Source organism: Apium graveolens, chromosome 6 (genome assembly GCF_009905375.1).
Source record: "Apium graveolens cultivar Ventura chromosome 6, ASM990537v1, whole genome shotgun sequence".
Lineage (NCBI taxonomy): Eukaryota > Viridiplantae > Streptophyta > Magnoliopsida > Apiales > Apiaceae > Apium > Apium graveolens.
The window spans coordinates 124152487-124167975 of record NC_133652.1 but is presented as its reverse complement, the minus strand read 5'-3'; the positions used below and the strand labels follow the sequence as shown (position 1 = coordinate 124167975).

General features: G+C 37.4%; 2 protein-coding genes across 2 annotated transcripts; one reads left to right on the top strand and one right to left on the bottom strand.

The window, feature by feature from the left end:
- Window positions 1-2896: 2896 nt before the first annotated feature.
- Window positions 2897-5076, top strand: LOC141667134 (short-chain dehydrogenase TIC 32, chloroplastic-like). Its single transcript, XM_074473509.1, has 7 exons — window positions 2897-3092; window positions 3469-3700; window positions 3803-4036; window positions 4135-4213; window positions 4392-4476; window positions 4592-4635; window positions 4746-5076. Exons 1-7 carry the CDS (start codon window positions 2987-2989, stop codon window positions 4908-4910), a joined length of 945 nt encoding a protein of 314 aa, XP_074329610.1. The 5' UTR covers window positions 2897-2986; the 3' UTR covers window positions 4911-5076.
- Window positions 5077-5403: 327 nt separating this feature from the next.
- LOC141665423 (mitogen-activated protein kinase kinase kinase YODA-like) lies at window positions 5404-11193 on the bottom strand. The gene is made up of 11 exons (XM_074471408.1): window positions 10171-11193; window positions 9358-9780; window positions 8998-9085; window positions 8819-8881; window positions 8416-8576; window positions 8076-8151; window positions 7655-7714; window positions 7469-7579; window positions 7093-7314; window positions 6355-6413; window positions 5404-5959 (listed from the first exon to the last, which is right to left on the bottom strand). Exons 1-11 carry the CDS (start codon window positions 10689-10691, stop codon window positions 5404-5406), a joined length of 2340 nt encoding a protein of 779 aa, XP_074327509.1. The 5' UTR covers window positions 10692-11193.
- Window positions 11194-15489: the final 4296 nt, after the last annotated feature.

The window sequence follows — 15489 nt, the reverse complement described above, 5'->3', positions numbered from 1 at the left end:
ATTATTAGTTTAATTCTTAGTTATAAACAACCTCAATTTGTTATCGTCTTAGCATTGAATAATAACCATACACTGTTGCTTAAGTGCATGTATTAATTAGTTAACCAAAAGAGTCTCTATGGGAACGAACTAGAAAAGATTCTATACTACTTGTGAACTCGTATACTTGCGTGTATTATTAGCGCGTGTTTAGCGACTAACCAGTTTTTGGCGCCGCTGCTGGGGAGTGCAGCAAGATGGTCAGGGCCCTTCATAATCGAAACTGTGTTTCCACATGGAGCGGTGGAAATTTTTTAGAAGGCCAAGCATTCAAGGTAAATGGTCAGAGGTTGAAGCATTACTATGGTGACACGGCAAACCGCAAGGTGGTTAGTGTCGTTCTATTGTTCATTTGATCTCGAGATTATACGTCGAGCTAGCGACGTAAAAGAAGCGCTTATTGGGAGGCAACCCAAACTTGTTGTACATTAATAGGTAGAAGAAGCAAGAAGAAAGGAGAAAAACACAAAAAAATCATAAAAAGAAAAAAATTCAGGGCCAACTACAGAAGCTGGGCGCGCCCGTGCTGACCAAGCGCGCGGCCGCGCCGTTTTCCCAGTAACCAAGCGCGCCCGCGCTGATCCAGTGCGCGGCCGCGCCGGTTTTCCAGAGAGTGAGCGCGCCCGCGCTGTCCTAGTGCGCGGCCGCGACGGGTCCCTGTTCGAAAAAAAATATAAACAGCAGATTTATAAGGTAATTTCGGGACTTTTAATTAAAAGTCAATTCCAACCCGATTTTTACTCTTTCACATCCCATAATTCTCTCTCCTAATCAATTCCATTATTCCCACAATCAATTCCCACTTCTATTCCTTATTGAATTCACACCTCTCCACCTATAATACATACACTTATACACAACTTTTCCACCACATCACAAACTCTCAAACATAAATTATCTCTAAACACTTACACTTTTATTCTCTCTTCTTTAATCCCGATGGCACCCAAAAGACAAAGAACACAAGTTGGAAGCAGCACCACCGATTCTTCATCTGCGGGTAGTGTGAGGCCCAGGTTTTCTACTCCTGAGGCTGAGGAAGAGTACACGAGGCTTATCTCGAAGCCTATTGCTAAGGAGCGAGGTTTTCTGCCGTCAGGGAAGGATGGTAAGCTGTTAGAAATGATTCTCGAGATGGGTTGGGTTCCTTTTTGTGAGGCACCCGCTGCTGTGCCCATGAGTGTTGTGCGGGAGTTCTATGCTAACGCCAAGGCGGAGGAGAATGGCTTCACAGTGGTAGGGGGAGGACTGCTGAGTACAGTGCAGAGGCTATCAGGACGATGATTGAGCAGCCTGCGAGGAAGGTGGGTCAGGACACTTGGAACGATTAGACTCCGGAGGACTTTGATTTGGATCTCATCGTTGTTACTCTCTGTGTGCCTGATACTCATTGGAAGTTCAAGAGGGGCACTACTGATTACTCCATGTTCCCTGCTTCGTGCATGAACAGATTTGCACGAGCTTGGAACTCATTTATTTGTGCTAACATCATGTCATCTTTGCATGTGCATGAGATTACTGTGGAGCGTGCTCGTCTGTTATGGGGTATTCTTCAGGGTGATTACATTGATTTGGGGATGGTGATATATCAGGGGATTTTGAGATTTTTTAGAGGAGGTACTACAAGTGCTATTCCGTATGCGTCCGTTGTGACGAAGTTGTGCATGGCAATTGGTGTTCATTGGCCCGCACATGAGCAGCTTCAGATTCCCAGTGCTCCTCTTGGCGTCCCAAAATACCTAAAGACGACGAAAAGTCCTCAAACTATTCGCTGGATACGCATATATAATATATGCATTCACTTTTTTTAAAAAAATAATACTGATCACGCATATGCAAAATACATATTTTTTAACAGGAACACGCATTCGTAAAATGCATATTATTTATAATTCAAAAGGGGACACACATATTTGTATTATGCGTGTTTTTTGTTAACTTTCGAAAATGTGAAATATGTATCTCCTAAATGCGTGATTCATGAGTATTTTGTGTTAAAAATTCGTCATTAGATATTTTGGATAATTGAACTTATAAAAGTGGGTATTTTGGTACGACATCTGTAGTATTGTCCTCTCGTACTTTTAAAAGAACCCGATTTTTTATTTTTTAGATTAGTTACTGATATTACAGTATCAATTTTATTCTGAAACATTGAAATATTGAAATTTAAATTTTATAATAAAAATGCGCAAAACAAAAAACACCAAATAATTATTTGATTTTACAGCATTTTTTGTACGGAAACCTTTTAAATATTACAATCATTTATTCCGATAATTCCAACTGGAGTCCTAGACAATTGATTTTCTTAGTTCTACTATCATAATATGCATAAATAATTAGACAAGGTGTATAATTTAAATACAGACATGCAGAATAAACATCTAAGTAGACCTCGTTATAAGTAAAAGATACGTGCATTAATTAAAAAAAAATAACAGGTACAAATAGCTGTGCTAAACTGGTAATGAAAGTGTCCCCTCTACAACACCCTGTCTTGTCATAAATAATCACCCCCATGCCAAAATTATGTAAAACAAATCATTAATCCGTAATTCGCGTGAAATAATACTACTTAAAAGGAAAATGAGTAAAACAGAAGAAAATGCAAAGATATTATAAATCCTTCCAGCTATATTAAACTCTAAAATAATTCCATGATGTAACAACCAATCCACTTGAATATTTGTAAATTATTAAACTTGACTCCTTCCAGCTACCTTTCTCATTTCCCCATCTGCATTAACACGGTTTCTAACGTGAAAAATTGAGCATTATTTTACATGCATTCATACACCAATACGACAATACATGTGTGCATTTCCCCACTATATATACACAGTTAGTTTTACATAGTTGACACCAAATATTAACAACATTTACAAGTCAACAACTTGCTTCAAAGTTTTATCATATCAAGAGCATTTAGTAGTCACTTGAAAATATGTGGATTTGTGGATTGAATGGTAAATCTGGCTTCTCTGCTCGCTCCACAGCTGAGCAAGTTACTAAAGGTGTTGATGGCAAAGGCCTTGTTGCCATTGTTACTGGTATTTTTTTCTTCCTCTCTTGGTCTCTTTCTATGATTTCTTAGTATGATTTTTTGTTTATGATGAACACTCTGTCTGTGGAAACTTACGGATAACAATTAGACAATTGACCAAGGTCAATTCGATATATGCAAATTAATCTATCAAGTAACTCACAACTTGTATAGGGGTTCATGAACATCCGGTAAAATGAAGCTAAAGTAAATGATTGAAACCAGGAAGTAAGTTTACATGAGGTCCTTGTGAGCAATTAATTGAACTCTCTGATTATATATGCTTAATGCTTCTTACATGCCTGGCCATCACTTATTGAATGCGTAATTAATCTTGACACGAAGTCAAAACAGTAGTGGTTTGACACTCTGTGTAATCTCAGGATCATCAAATGGGATTGGAATAGAAACCGCTAGAGTCCTTGCTCTGCGCGGTGTTCATGTAATCATGGGAGTGAGGAACTGTAAGGCGGGTGAAAAAGTTAAAGAAGCTATACTCAAGAAAATTCCCGGTGCCAAAATTGATGTTATGGAGATAGATCTTAACACATTTGCATCCATCAGAAAGTTTGCTGCTGCTTTCATTGCCACTGGTCTTCCTTTGAACATCCTAGTGTAAGATAACTATTCGACTCTGAATCCCTAACTATAAACTTTGAATGTAGTGTTTGTGTTCGAATAATAGATCCTGAAGATGTTGGATTTGGTTTTGTCTAGTAACAATGCAGGGATCATGTCACCACCATTTACACTTTCAAAAGACGGAATTGAACAGCAATTTGCTGTAAACCATTTGGGTCCATTTCTGTTGACAAATCTTTTGTTGGACACCATGAAAACCACTGCTCGCAATTGTGGCAAGGAAGGAAGGATTGTGAACATCGGATCAGAACTACACAAGTTTGGATACAAAGAAGGAATTCGTTTTGACAAAATCAATGACAAAGACAGGTAGCTAGCTAGCTAGTTCACAATATCACCTCTTTCCAAATTTTATGTATCAGCTAAATCAAGGCGCCTAACTCACTTGATCTTGTTCATGATTACAGTTATGTCCCCAACAGCGCTTATGGACAGTCAAAGCTTTGTAACACATTGCATTGTTTAGAGCTTACAAGGCAGTTTAAGGTAAATTAACCATTCACTCTTAAGTCTGTGTATCAAACATTTTTGTTACATATTTGAACCGAAATACATGAAATTATGCAAACTCTAATGTATTAAATTCGTCATTCATTCTCACTTTGCATACTTCATACTTGTTCCAAAACGACATATAAACAATGTTTGTTCGTTATTTAATCAGGAGGAAGGCGTAAATATCACTGCAAACTCACTTCACCCCGGCCTTATTGCCACCAATATCAGCCAAAACAGCGGTATTCTTGGTTGTAAGTCTCCGATTCTCCAACTAATCACAAAATTTACGCTCACATTACTTTGTGAGTTTATTATTTCTTGTACGAATCATTTGATTTTAATCCAACTGCACTTTGCATAATGCAGGTTTCATGGGCTGTACTCAATTTTTGTTAAAAAATATTCCTCAGGTTTGTGATCATTGGTGTTTTACATCTTCAGCACTTTTGTTCTCTTACCATAAATTTGTACGCTCTGTTTTATTAGTTCCCAGAAATGATGTTACTTAATTTTTATACAGGGATCTTCTACTACATGTTATCTGGCATTAAACCCCAAAGTTGATGGTGTTAGTGGCGAATATTTCGCTGACAATAACATGTCTAAAGCAAGCAAAATGGGTAGAGATTCAGAATTGGCGAAGAAGCTTTGGGAGTTCAGCTTGACATTCACTGAAACTAAATGATTTCGATTTCTCTTGTTGGATTTCTGTAATTTGTCATCTTCATTGTTTGTGAAACATTTGTTTAATTGTGTAATTCTTTTTTAAAAAAAGTTATAATGTTGTATTAATGGCCTTGAACGGTGTCGAATTGTAAGGTTGTTATAAAAAGAACTATTATTTTTTGTCATTTGCTCAATTTGCAGTAAATCAGTTACACGTATGTATGTAATCCTGTAATGCTTCTATTATCAGCACTTGAGCAATTTAACTACAGCCTCCCATGGAATGGCAGCAAAAAGAGTTGTATAACCTCTTACTCTGGCAGCTGAAATGTCATCTACTGAAAGCAAAACCAGTGTCTTCTTTATACCCCTTTTCACTTGAATTGGTCTTTTAATAGGGTTTTACAGTTACACCGCCCGAACTGAAATCCTTTTTAGATTGGACTGTATCATGATATGAATGATAAGCTTTCGATTGTCCCTACCGAGATATCAGGTTTCAGCTACTTGTACTAGTATATGGCATTTTGGGAGCTCAAATTCTTTGGGGACCTTGGGTTTATTTCCATGCCATCACGCCAGTAAATTGGTGGTAGCTTTGAAATATGGACAGGAATGGCACCACCACCACCACCTGTAAGGGGTGTAGACGAACCCGATATTTCATGGGGGCTCGATATGGGGGAAGCAGACGGCCTTGGGCTCACGCGCAGATGTCCACCACCACCTGTAAGGGGTGTACATGAACCGGATATGTCATGGGGGCTCCATATGGGGGAAGTAGACAGCCTTGGGCTCACGCTCCAAGGTCCACCACCACCTGCAAGGGGTGTAGATGAACCTGATATGTCACAGGGGCTCCATACGGGGGAAGCAGACGGCCTAAGGCTCATGCGCCGAGTTCCAACACCACCTGTAAGGGGTGTGGATGAACCCGATAAGTCATGGGGGCTCGATATGGGGGAAGCACACAGCCATGGGCTCATGGACTCAGGTGATTGTGCATGCAGCAGAGAGCTAGTATTTTGTAAAAATGGGGATGGTACATTCCGTGGCACATAAAGATCACTACAAATCAGTAAAATTAGGATGTCACAAATGTCACGAAACCTCATAGTGAATAAATTAACTAAAGTAAGACCGATTTATGGAAGTGCGAATGAAGTAGATGATCTCTTGAAGTGTTGAGGCGATAAGAGTGACTATAAAATTAGAAGCCACTAAAAGGAGCTTTAAATTGCTTGTGAAGTAGAAACAAATATAAAAACACAAAAAATTAGGCCTACATGCAAATGCACAAAAGTAGAAGCAAACTTTAAACATTGAAATACATGTTTAAAAATAAAAATAAAAATTTAGTCTGCCTCTGTGCGTGTGTTCTGTGTCCGTTTATTCGTGAGAGGGACGGAGGGCGGGAGAGGGGTAGAGGGGGAGAGGGAGGGGGAGACAGAGAGAAGAAAAACCTGGATCCTGCGAAAAAATTGGGGCCTCTTATGGTGTTTAAATATGCATTTCCATAATCCTGAAAGCAAAGTGACCAATAAGATGATACAGAAAGTATACAAATAATACAATATCTCCGTGCACACACACACATATTATGAAGGAAAATATCCCCTTTTGGCTCCCTTCTAGGCTTGTAAAAAAAGTTAATCACATATTAAACCTAAAAATGCTGAAATTAAATATCAAGACACTGTTAGTTAATCCTTTCACCTAAATTTTTATGGCGCATCTTGGAAAAACGCAGAAGCAAACTTGTGAATGAGTGTCACAAACCCCACAAGGTTTCATTTACAAAATTTCCAGAGTTAGTGGGATAGATATGCCATATTTATAATTATTAACTTCCTCAATGTAAAGTGTATTGAACTAAGACATGGCTCGATTAAGGGTCGGCCAGAGAAAAAAGAAGACAAGATCTCAGTTGACTCAATAATGTGATATCATAGAGACATATAAATTTCTGCTATCACTAACTAACATAAGGGGCTACAGAGTTGAGGTAATTAATTAAACTTGGGCTACTATTACTCGTGCTTTATAGGATCATATATTGAAATTTAAAACAACGAGACCATGGATAACAGTTTATAGTTGAGAATGGTTGATTTTAGCTTCATGAAGTTTCACTTATAGTTATGGCAGATGAGAGAAGTCACAGTGGGATAATTTTGATAATACAAAGATACTAAACTTACTTCTACCGATGGCATTATTTCTGCAGGCCCTAGATATGGCATAGGCCTTTCCAGGGGTGTAGCATTCTTTACAAATGGGTGCTCCAGCAGCTGAGCAGCAGAAGGGCGATCTGTTGGGTTACGCTGCAAACACCGCCTAATAAAATCCTTACAATCACCTGAGAGATGCTGTGGTAATTCTGGGAGCTCCTCAGTGTGCCCAATCTTGAAAATGGCAGCAGCCTTGAGAATATATATGTTATTATATCAATGAAGGTTAAGATCAAGTAAAACCACTGGTTCAGGATGAAATTACATAATTATCAGCTAATGAGTTAGTAAACAAAGTAAAGCATTAGAGATTTAGTGAGTCCACATGTAATCACTATGTACTAACCCCTTCAAGTTGACTCCAAGGTGGCTTCGTTGTTGCCATTTCCAAAACGGTGCACCCAAGACTCCATATGTCCACAGCTAGGTTGCCGCCGTCTGTGTTCTTAACAATGATCTGAACAAAGTACAAAGCTTTAAAAGTAAACACAAAATCCTAAAGAACAGAGTGAAATTCTATAATTCAGCCTACCTCTGGCGCCATCCAATAAGGGCTTCCCTTGAATGATAATGGGCCTGATTGTCCAGAGACCTGCAGATTATTTACAATAAAATTAGATGAAACAAGGTGCAAGCATTTAGTTTGATTGAGCCATAAAATTAAACAAAAACGTTCTAAAAGAAGCCTACATCGTCTAGTCCTAATAAACAGGACAAAATATTCTAAAGAGCTCAATTGGCACTTCAGCTGCCATGAAGTCCAAAAAAAAACTGTAGATCAATTGAACTCTTGGCACACCACAGAAAATACTGCTCATTCAAGCATCTTTCAGTCACTTTTTATGCAAGACAATAGCACCATGGAGGTCTATCACAAATGTATAATTCAAATATTATTTATTTTTACTTGATGAGCAGTCAACTTAAATCGATACAAAAGCAATTTATCTTACATGCTTCGCCATTCCAAAATCAGCCAACTTCACACGCCCATCTGGATCAACCAGTAAATTTGCACCTTTGACATCCCTGAGTTAAATTTTGAACAAACAAACCTCGGCATAAGAATAATTTCATGTATAAGAGGTCATCAGGGAAACATTAAAAACAATAATCAATAGTATTATAACGATTCTGTCACAGTACAACAGTCAAGGAGAACAGAAAGACTTTTCCAGACCTTCACTTTTTCTGGATAATATGACAACTAGTATACATACTGATTAATTAATATGATTTCATCACTTGAAGATAGTAGATTAATATAAAAAAGGTACCTGCTACTCAGCTTACCTGTGAATTGTTTTTCTCGCATGCAAGTATGCCAGCCCAGATAGAATTTGTGGAGTATAACGTCGGATTGCAGCCTCACCCAACTTACCATACTCTTGAAGAAGTTTGTAAATAGAACCACCTGAAACATACTCCAGATATATATACAGTTTGTCATCCACCTGCAGAAAAATACCAAAACCAAAAAATGACCGGATGAGCGTTGATATTGAGACTTTATTGACATCACGATGTAATGTTTGATCTATTAGTTAGTTTCTTTTTATTATTGTTCTTATTAATTACACAAGCAAGAATACAGCCATGCTAGCAAGAAAATCTGTAGACAGTACAAGAAAAATGATGGCTTGTCAATGTTGTACTACTCAAAGAAAGAATAGAACTGACAGGAAGCAAAACTTACGATTTCAGATCCAAAATATTGTACAATGTTTGGATGCCGAAAACTACTTAGCAATGCAATTTCCTGCCGATAACAAAAAAAGAAGAAGTTAAGAGTTACATTAGGATATGTTTCCTAGTGAATTAGTTTATCTACATACTCAAAAAATTGTATTTTAGGACACTGTTACACATACTCACTTGCTTTAACTGTTGTGCACTTTCCTGAGACTTTGCATCATCTGAAAAAAGTGGTACCTCCTTCATTGCGCACATCTCCCCGTTTTCACTACAACAAGAAGGAACAGAAAAATCAGAAAAATGTTAAATTAAAATGGGGATATCTTGTTTAAGGTGAATGAAATTTTTTTTGATGTTCATATTATGCTCAATTCAAGAAAAGAAGTGCTTAGTCAGAAAGTGGAAAGAAGAAAAGAAAACTAGTCCGGCATCAAAATTCTGTTGGACAACATGCTTCGAGAAATAATAAAGATAATATGTTAAAAAATTGAAAGGAAAGAGAGATAGTAAATGAGCTTATATTTCACTATAGTGACACACCTATCAAAACCAACATACACTTGACCATATGTTCCTCGGCCAAGAAGCTTCCCCTTCTTCCAGCGGGGACCATGACTAGAAGGATTTTCAGCCCTACTAGGACTTCGAGGAACTGGAGTTGTTTCAGTCGAATATGAAGAATAAGTATTAGAAATATTTATTGGCGGAAGGGGAAGCCGGTGCCTTTCATGCTCTCCATCAGGCCACTGTGCAGGTAATTCTATTGCTCTTTCAGCTTGAGGATGCAAAGGAGTCACAGCTCCACTATGTATTCTAGAGCTGGGCCCGGGGCTTGTCATTCTGGGACTCCGTATTGGTGAGCAATTGTGACTACGCCTACTGTGTTCCACAAACAATTGACCAGAAAAATCTCCACCAACTAATTTTTGACCTGAATTGTGCGACCGGTTCTTCTTAATTACGCTGTGACAGACGAAAGAAAAAGTTATATCATAAGTGCAAAAAAACAAAGGTTTGATCAGAAGAAAGGAAGAATCAAAGACAGTATATATTGTACACATTAAGTGAGCATCATATGAAAAAAGGTTTAAATAGAAGAAAGGAAGAACCGAAGAGTGAAGACAACATATATTATACACAGTAACTGAGAATAATAAGCTAACACATAACCCAATGCAAAAGTCTGAGGGTGTAATCAAGCTGAGCCGAGCCGAACATTGTAAAGATCGAGTTTAAACTCGACTAAAAAATATTGGGCTTGAGCTTGAGTTCAAACTCGACCAAGCCATCAATTTCAAGCATGAATCGTTTCTACTAAAATTGACAAAAGTTTAAATGTAATAAGAAACACACCTGGAAGGACTTTTCATTGCAGCTTTATTTTTGTAACCAGAAGCTTGAGGACTTGGGAGACGCGAGTCTGATGGAGTATCGATATTCGTAGTTTTATCACTAGAAACAGAAGCAGCCTCTACAGATGCTTCGGAATCTACAGGATCTGGCCCATTTGGAGGTTTAGGAAGGGGCATAAACATAACTGGTTTGGATCCTTTGCTGGCTTTAGCTTGAGCTGCTTCCTTTTTACCAGAATCAGCACGATGTTTGGTGGTCTGTTGCAGTCCAGGAAGCGGAAGTGGTAGGGCTTGAGGCCTTTCTGCAAAGCTCGCACATCGTGATACTTGCGCGGAGGGTAATATTGGAAAACGAGATGCATGTTTAGCATCACAGTGTTTTTTACCAGAACTTCCTGATCCATTGTTGTATTTCCCTTTCGATACCATCCTAAACTTCTTGTGTATTGTACTGATGAGACTTACTTTCTCTGATTTCTTATTTGCATCTTTAGAAGACAATTTTGCCCACCAAGAAGGCATTTCTACACCAAAAACTTCAAGAAATATCAAATAAAAGAAGCATCAAACAGTTCACTTTATGTCTTCCAATTGAAATAGTTTGTGAAATAAATCTTCACATACAGTACTGTAGTTCCTAGAGTAGTGAACGAGAGTGAAGAATGCAATAAAATTCTCTAAGCTGAGATATGCTCTTAGAAATAGCTTGTCAGAAGCGAGCAGGAGTTGTGCCGAGTGAATTATGCCTGTTACAACCTGCATTAACTTTCATCATATCAGTCTAATTTTATAAAAGTAACGTAGATGGGGATATGGATGTCAGAAACGTGTCAGTCAGTAAAGATCACAACTCTACTATTTGGATCACAGTTCTCGTCAGCAGACAAACAGATGGCATAAATTGTGTTAGTGAAGACAATAGCAAAGTTATCCTATTGATGTCACTATACTTATCACGAAATCAACTTATTTAAGATTACAGTTTCTACCCCGCAATCAACTAACTCTAGTTCACAATAAATGTTCGCAAATAAGCACATAGTGTGAGAACTAAATGCAGCTTCCCAGCTGCTGCATATACTAATAAAACTAAAATCTCCAATGTAGCATGATTGTATTCGGTGTACCAATTTAAGTAGAAAACGTTAATAATCTACGTCATTTCTTTTGAACTTTTTAGAGAAATTTCCATGAACGTTACAAAACGTTCATATCTTATCTCTTCTACATACCAAATTTGCACATTCTGCAAATAAGACCCTAACGTCATTACATGAACCGCTTCTAGAAATATATGCATCTCTAAATTATACAAATAAAAACATCAAATATGTTGATCTACAAAGAACTCCACTTTTTACATGGTCTAAAGAAATAATATAATTAAATTAAGCCCCTTCTCCTAACATCTTGAAGTTTTAGAAAAACTGTTAAGTTAAACATAGTATCAGTGCACATGATTGGGAAATGTATCGAGCTACATTTTTTAATTACTCAAGGATCGGTTCCTAGTTATACACCGTGTTTGTTTTACCCTATAAGTTGGTCAAACCCATTATTAACGAAAACTTAGCCCGAATGAAATGTAGTTGTCTATTTGTCAATAACAAACCCACACCCTGAACCACATTTATAAGTTTGAAATTTAAAAGTTGGATGTGAGGTACTTATTTGGTCATTAATTTTAAATTTGTGACTGGACTTGGACAAAAATTCATATTATCCTTGTCCCTCACAACATGTTATAAATATCTTTTTATCATTTGTTTACTTTTGATATGTTTAAACTTATAACTTGTATATTAGAAAACACCTACACATGCATATAAATTAAGCACCTTGTCAATTTAATATCCAAACATATAAAGTTACAAGTATAAAAATAATTTTTTTTAAGAATTATAATCAAGACAAAAACTTTTCCTAAAATTACCTCTTCTTTCTGTAAGATAAGCCAAACATGACTTCAAGCTCCTATAACCAATTCATACAATCCAACCCACAGGAGTGCACAGAACCCTAGAACAACTTCTAACATTCCAAATACATGTATTTACCTATAAAAGAAGATTAAAATAGAAAATTTAAACAAGACAGGACTGAAAAGAATGCCTCAAAAACCAGTAAATTGTTAAGCTAACTACATAAAAAGATCAAGCATTTTAAGTCACTTTAATATCAAAGTAAAAAAAAATAGAATTAAAATGTTCATGTAAGTAAAATAAATGCCTTTCTACCATAATATCCAAATGCCAATGTATTTATTTAATTAACAAAACCAAACTGTGTACCAAAATAAGCACATAAAAAATCACAGGAGATGTAAAGTGGGGTCAGCCGTCACCCAAGTAGGGTGGATGACTCCTAAAAACAGCAGAATTAGAAGATGAAACAAACTGCAGGGGGAGCGAAGAGATGTGTGCGTTGTTTAATTTGAAAGAGAGAACTACATATACTTGTCAATTTGGTTTCTTTCTAGTACAATATTAACTAATAATTATCGTTTGTTTTATAGTTCTGCATAGGAGTATTCAGTCAGGCAGTTACTTCTAATATTTATGGATGTCGGTATAATAGTGCAATTAAATGTTAACTAACAAGCACATAGAGTTAGAACTCAATACATTTCCTCAACTGCAATAAAACAAGTGAAATAAGAACTCAAATTACCAATGTGGTATGAAAGTGTTCCTTGTGTAGATTCAAATAAAGAACACCAGAAGACTATCTTTGTCCTTCCTTCTAACCTTCTAATAATATATTTCCATGAGTGTTGCGATAAGAATCATCGTAAAATCTTATCTCTTCTGGTTACCGAATTTGTACATTCTGCAGACAAAATCCTGATTTCTTAATATGAACCAAATTCAAAAGTAGATGCAGCTCCAAAAACCAAAAGAAAATAAAAAATCACCTATCATGTTCTACATAAATCTCTATCTCACTTTTAATAACTTATAACTTATACATTATCAAATACACCTACATCGACTTATAAATTGAGCAACTTATGAATCTATCTAAACAAACATACATGAAATAATAAGTACAAAAATGACTGGCCTTCTGTTCGTAATCATATAACAATTTTAAGAAACAACTTAGGTCTTCTTTTCTTATTATAATGTAAGCTAAACATGCATAACCTATTCATACAATAATCCTATTCACAGAGAGCACATAATACAAGCATTGTTTATCCAGTCAGCTTCCATTCCACCATTCCAAGAATCAATCATAACACTAAACCTATGTTTACAAAACATCTACATATACAAGAACAGATGAATATAGTCATTTATATATAAAGATTAATGATGAAAACATTAAGTTAGGCCAGACTACAAAAAGGGTGCCTCAAGAACCACTGAACAAATAAGCTGAATACAAAATCACACAAGGCAGTGTTCCAAAATATATTCAAATTTGACAAAATCAAAAAGATGAGGCGAAAATGAGTAAACAAGCATGCGATAAAGCTTAAACAATCCCTCGTAACAAGCAAAAGGATCAAGCATGTGTTGTGTTGTATATCATCCTTAATACATCAAAGTTTTAAAAAAATATAGTTAAACTTGCAATGCTCTCATAGGTAAATAAATAAAAACAGAGCGTGAGAAAAAATATTTATGAGGACTCACCGGAGGTGAGAAGTGGGATCACTAAAGTAGTGTCAGTAACTTCTCAAAAACGTCAGAAATGGAAGATGAAACGAATGCGTTATATATACTTTTTCATAAAATATAATTAAAACAACATTATCACAGTAACTACTCGTTATCATTTGTTTATATTGGTCTGGTACACTATCCAGGACAGTTATATTTGATAATTATGATATATATGTTGCATATTAGATACCAGATTAATGTTGGGAAAAGATTATTTAAAGATTATTTTCCCAACATAATTATTTTTATGGAACTCGTATCTGCGATAAGATTTCTAAAATTATTAATTTAGCATCTTCTAAGAGAATTTTTATCTAATATATTTTGTCAGGTCCACAAGGATTATTATTACTTTTATACAAGTGTATATGGGTAAACCTTTTAAAGGAGGAAACAAAGAAAAATAAAAAATGGGTATTATAATTAAAGATACATAAAAATCCTTATCCCGAAAACTTGGGCAGGCCAGTTATGTTTAAAACGGTCAAAAATTATTTGGTGTCATCATTGACCGTGATATCGTACCATTAATGACAGTGTCGCTGATGTCAGCCGGCGTGACACCTCTTTCACATTGCCCCATGTACATGTGCCAGTCACATGCCCTTATCCTATAAATATCCAACGAAGCAAAAGAAAATGGGGTTCACAAATTTTATACACTTAAGTAAACTCTACTTTCTCTATCTATAATTTGGCTGGAATACTTACTCTTATGTCGGAGGTGTTCCCGGAGATCTAATCTCATCTGAACATTCTATTTCAGGTACCTCAGCACCTGAGCCCGACCCCGACCCAGTTCTAAGGAAGGAATTGTCCACGAAAATCTAGAGGCTTATCATTTTATGCAAGAAGTAGGGGACTCCCTAAAACTCTTCCACCCAACATCCCGTCCTAGATTGAATCCCGCCTCCGTGCTGATTAGTACTTAACTGGGCCGCCACTCAGTTAACATCCAATCAGCATCTGAGGCCAAGCTAGAGCACCACGGAGATAACTCGGGTCGGCAACACCAACAATGACGTTCGCGAACCACCGATCGTCCAGCAGCTTCCTCCCCCTCCCCCGGTCACGGGAACCGAAGTCGAAGACCAAATACAAAATCTAGACTGACAAGCCGCAACCCGAGAAAGAGAGAGACGGCCCGTAAGATCCATATTCAACCCAATCCCGGCTCACATCAGCTCGCCCTCGGACGAGCAACCCCTCAGATAATGAGCGCCCAACAACTGCAATCACTCACCCAACTCTAACTGGCGGCCCTTGTGGGCTTCTAACGAACTCTGATTCCCGCCAAGATGGCCGGAGCCCTGCCTGCGGTCCATACTCCACGTCAAATTCTCAACACAAACACTGAAAGAGACATGATCTAATCGCACGTCTCGAATGAAAATTTCCAAGCCGGATCCCCGAGGCGGCAGGTGTTCTCCCGACTCGGGCAATCACGCCAAGAGGGTCACCCTCGTCACAATGTCCCCCACCATAGAAAATAGACCTGGGACCACTACAAAGCCTATCCAGAGGATTTTTCCTACCTTCCTACCTTGATCTCCCAAGGTTCGCCCGAAGGCCACAGTGAGCAAGACCAGCCCCCTCCTCGTCGAAAAGAAAAAGGGCCCACAAGACGCGAGACCAGAAAACTCCCAAGA

What these genes read in the sequence shown, in the direction of transcription:
- LOC141667134 (XM_074473509.1), top strand. Translation starts at nt 2,987, where the DNA reads ATGTGGATTTGTGGATTGAATGGTAAATCTGGCTTCTCTGCTCGCTCC. An exon ending in AAAATCAATGACAAAGACAG is followed by an intron (nt 4,037 to 4,134) that starts GTAGCTAGCTAG and finishes TCATGATTACAG; the next exon opens with TTATGTCCCCAACAGCGCTT. An exon ending in TGTTAAAAAATATTCCTCAG is followed by an intron (nt 4,636 to 4,745) that starts GTTTGTGATCAT and finishes ATTTTTATACAG; the next exon opens with GGATCTTCTACTACATGTTA.
- LOC141665423 (XM_074471408.1), bottom strand. Translation starts at nt 10,691, where the DNA reads ATGCCTTCTTGGTGGGCAAAATTGTCTTCTAAAGATGCAAATAAGAAA. An exon ending in CTTGGAGTCAACTTGAAGGG is followed by an intron (nt 7,315 to 7,468) that starts GTTAGTACATAG and finishes TATATTCTCAAG; the next exon opens with GCTGCTGCCATTTTCAAGAT. An exon ending in AAATAATGCCATCGGTAGAA is followed by an intron (nt 6,414 to 7,092) that starts GTAAGTTTAGTA and finishes CTTTGCTTTCAG; the next exon opens with GATTATGGAAATGCATATTT.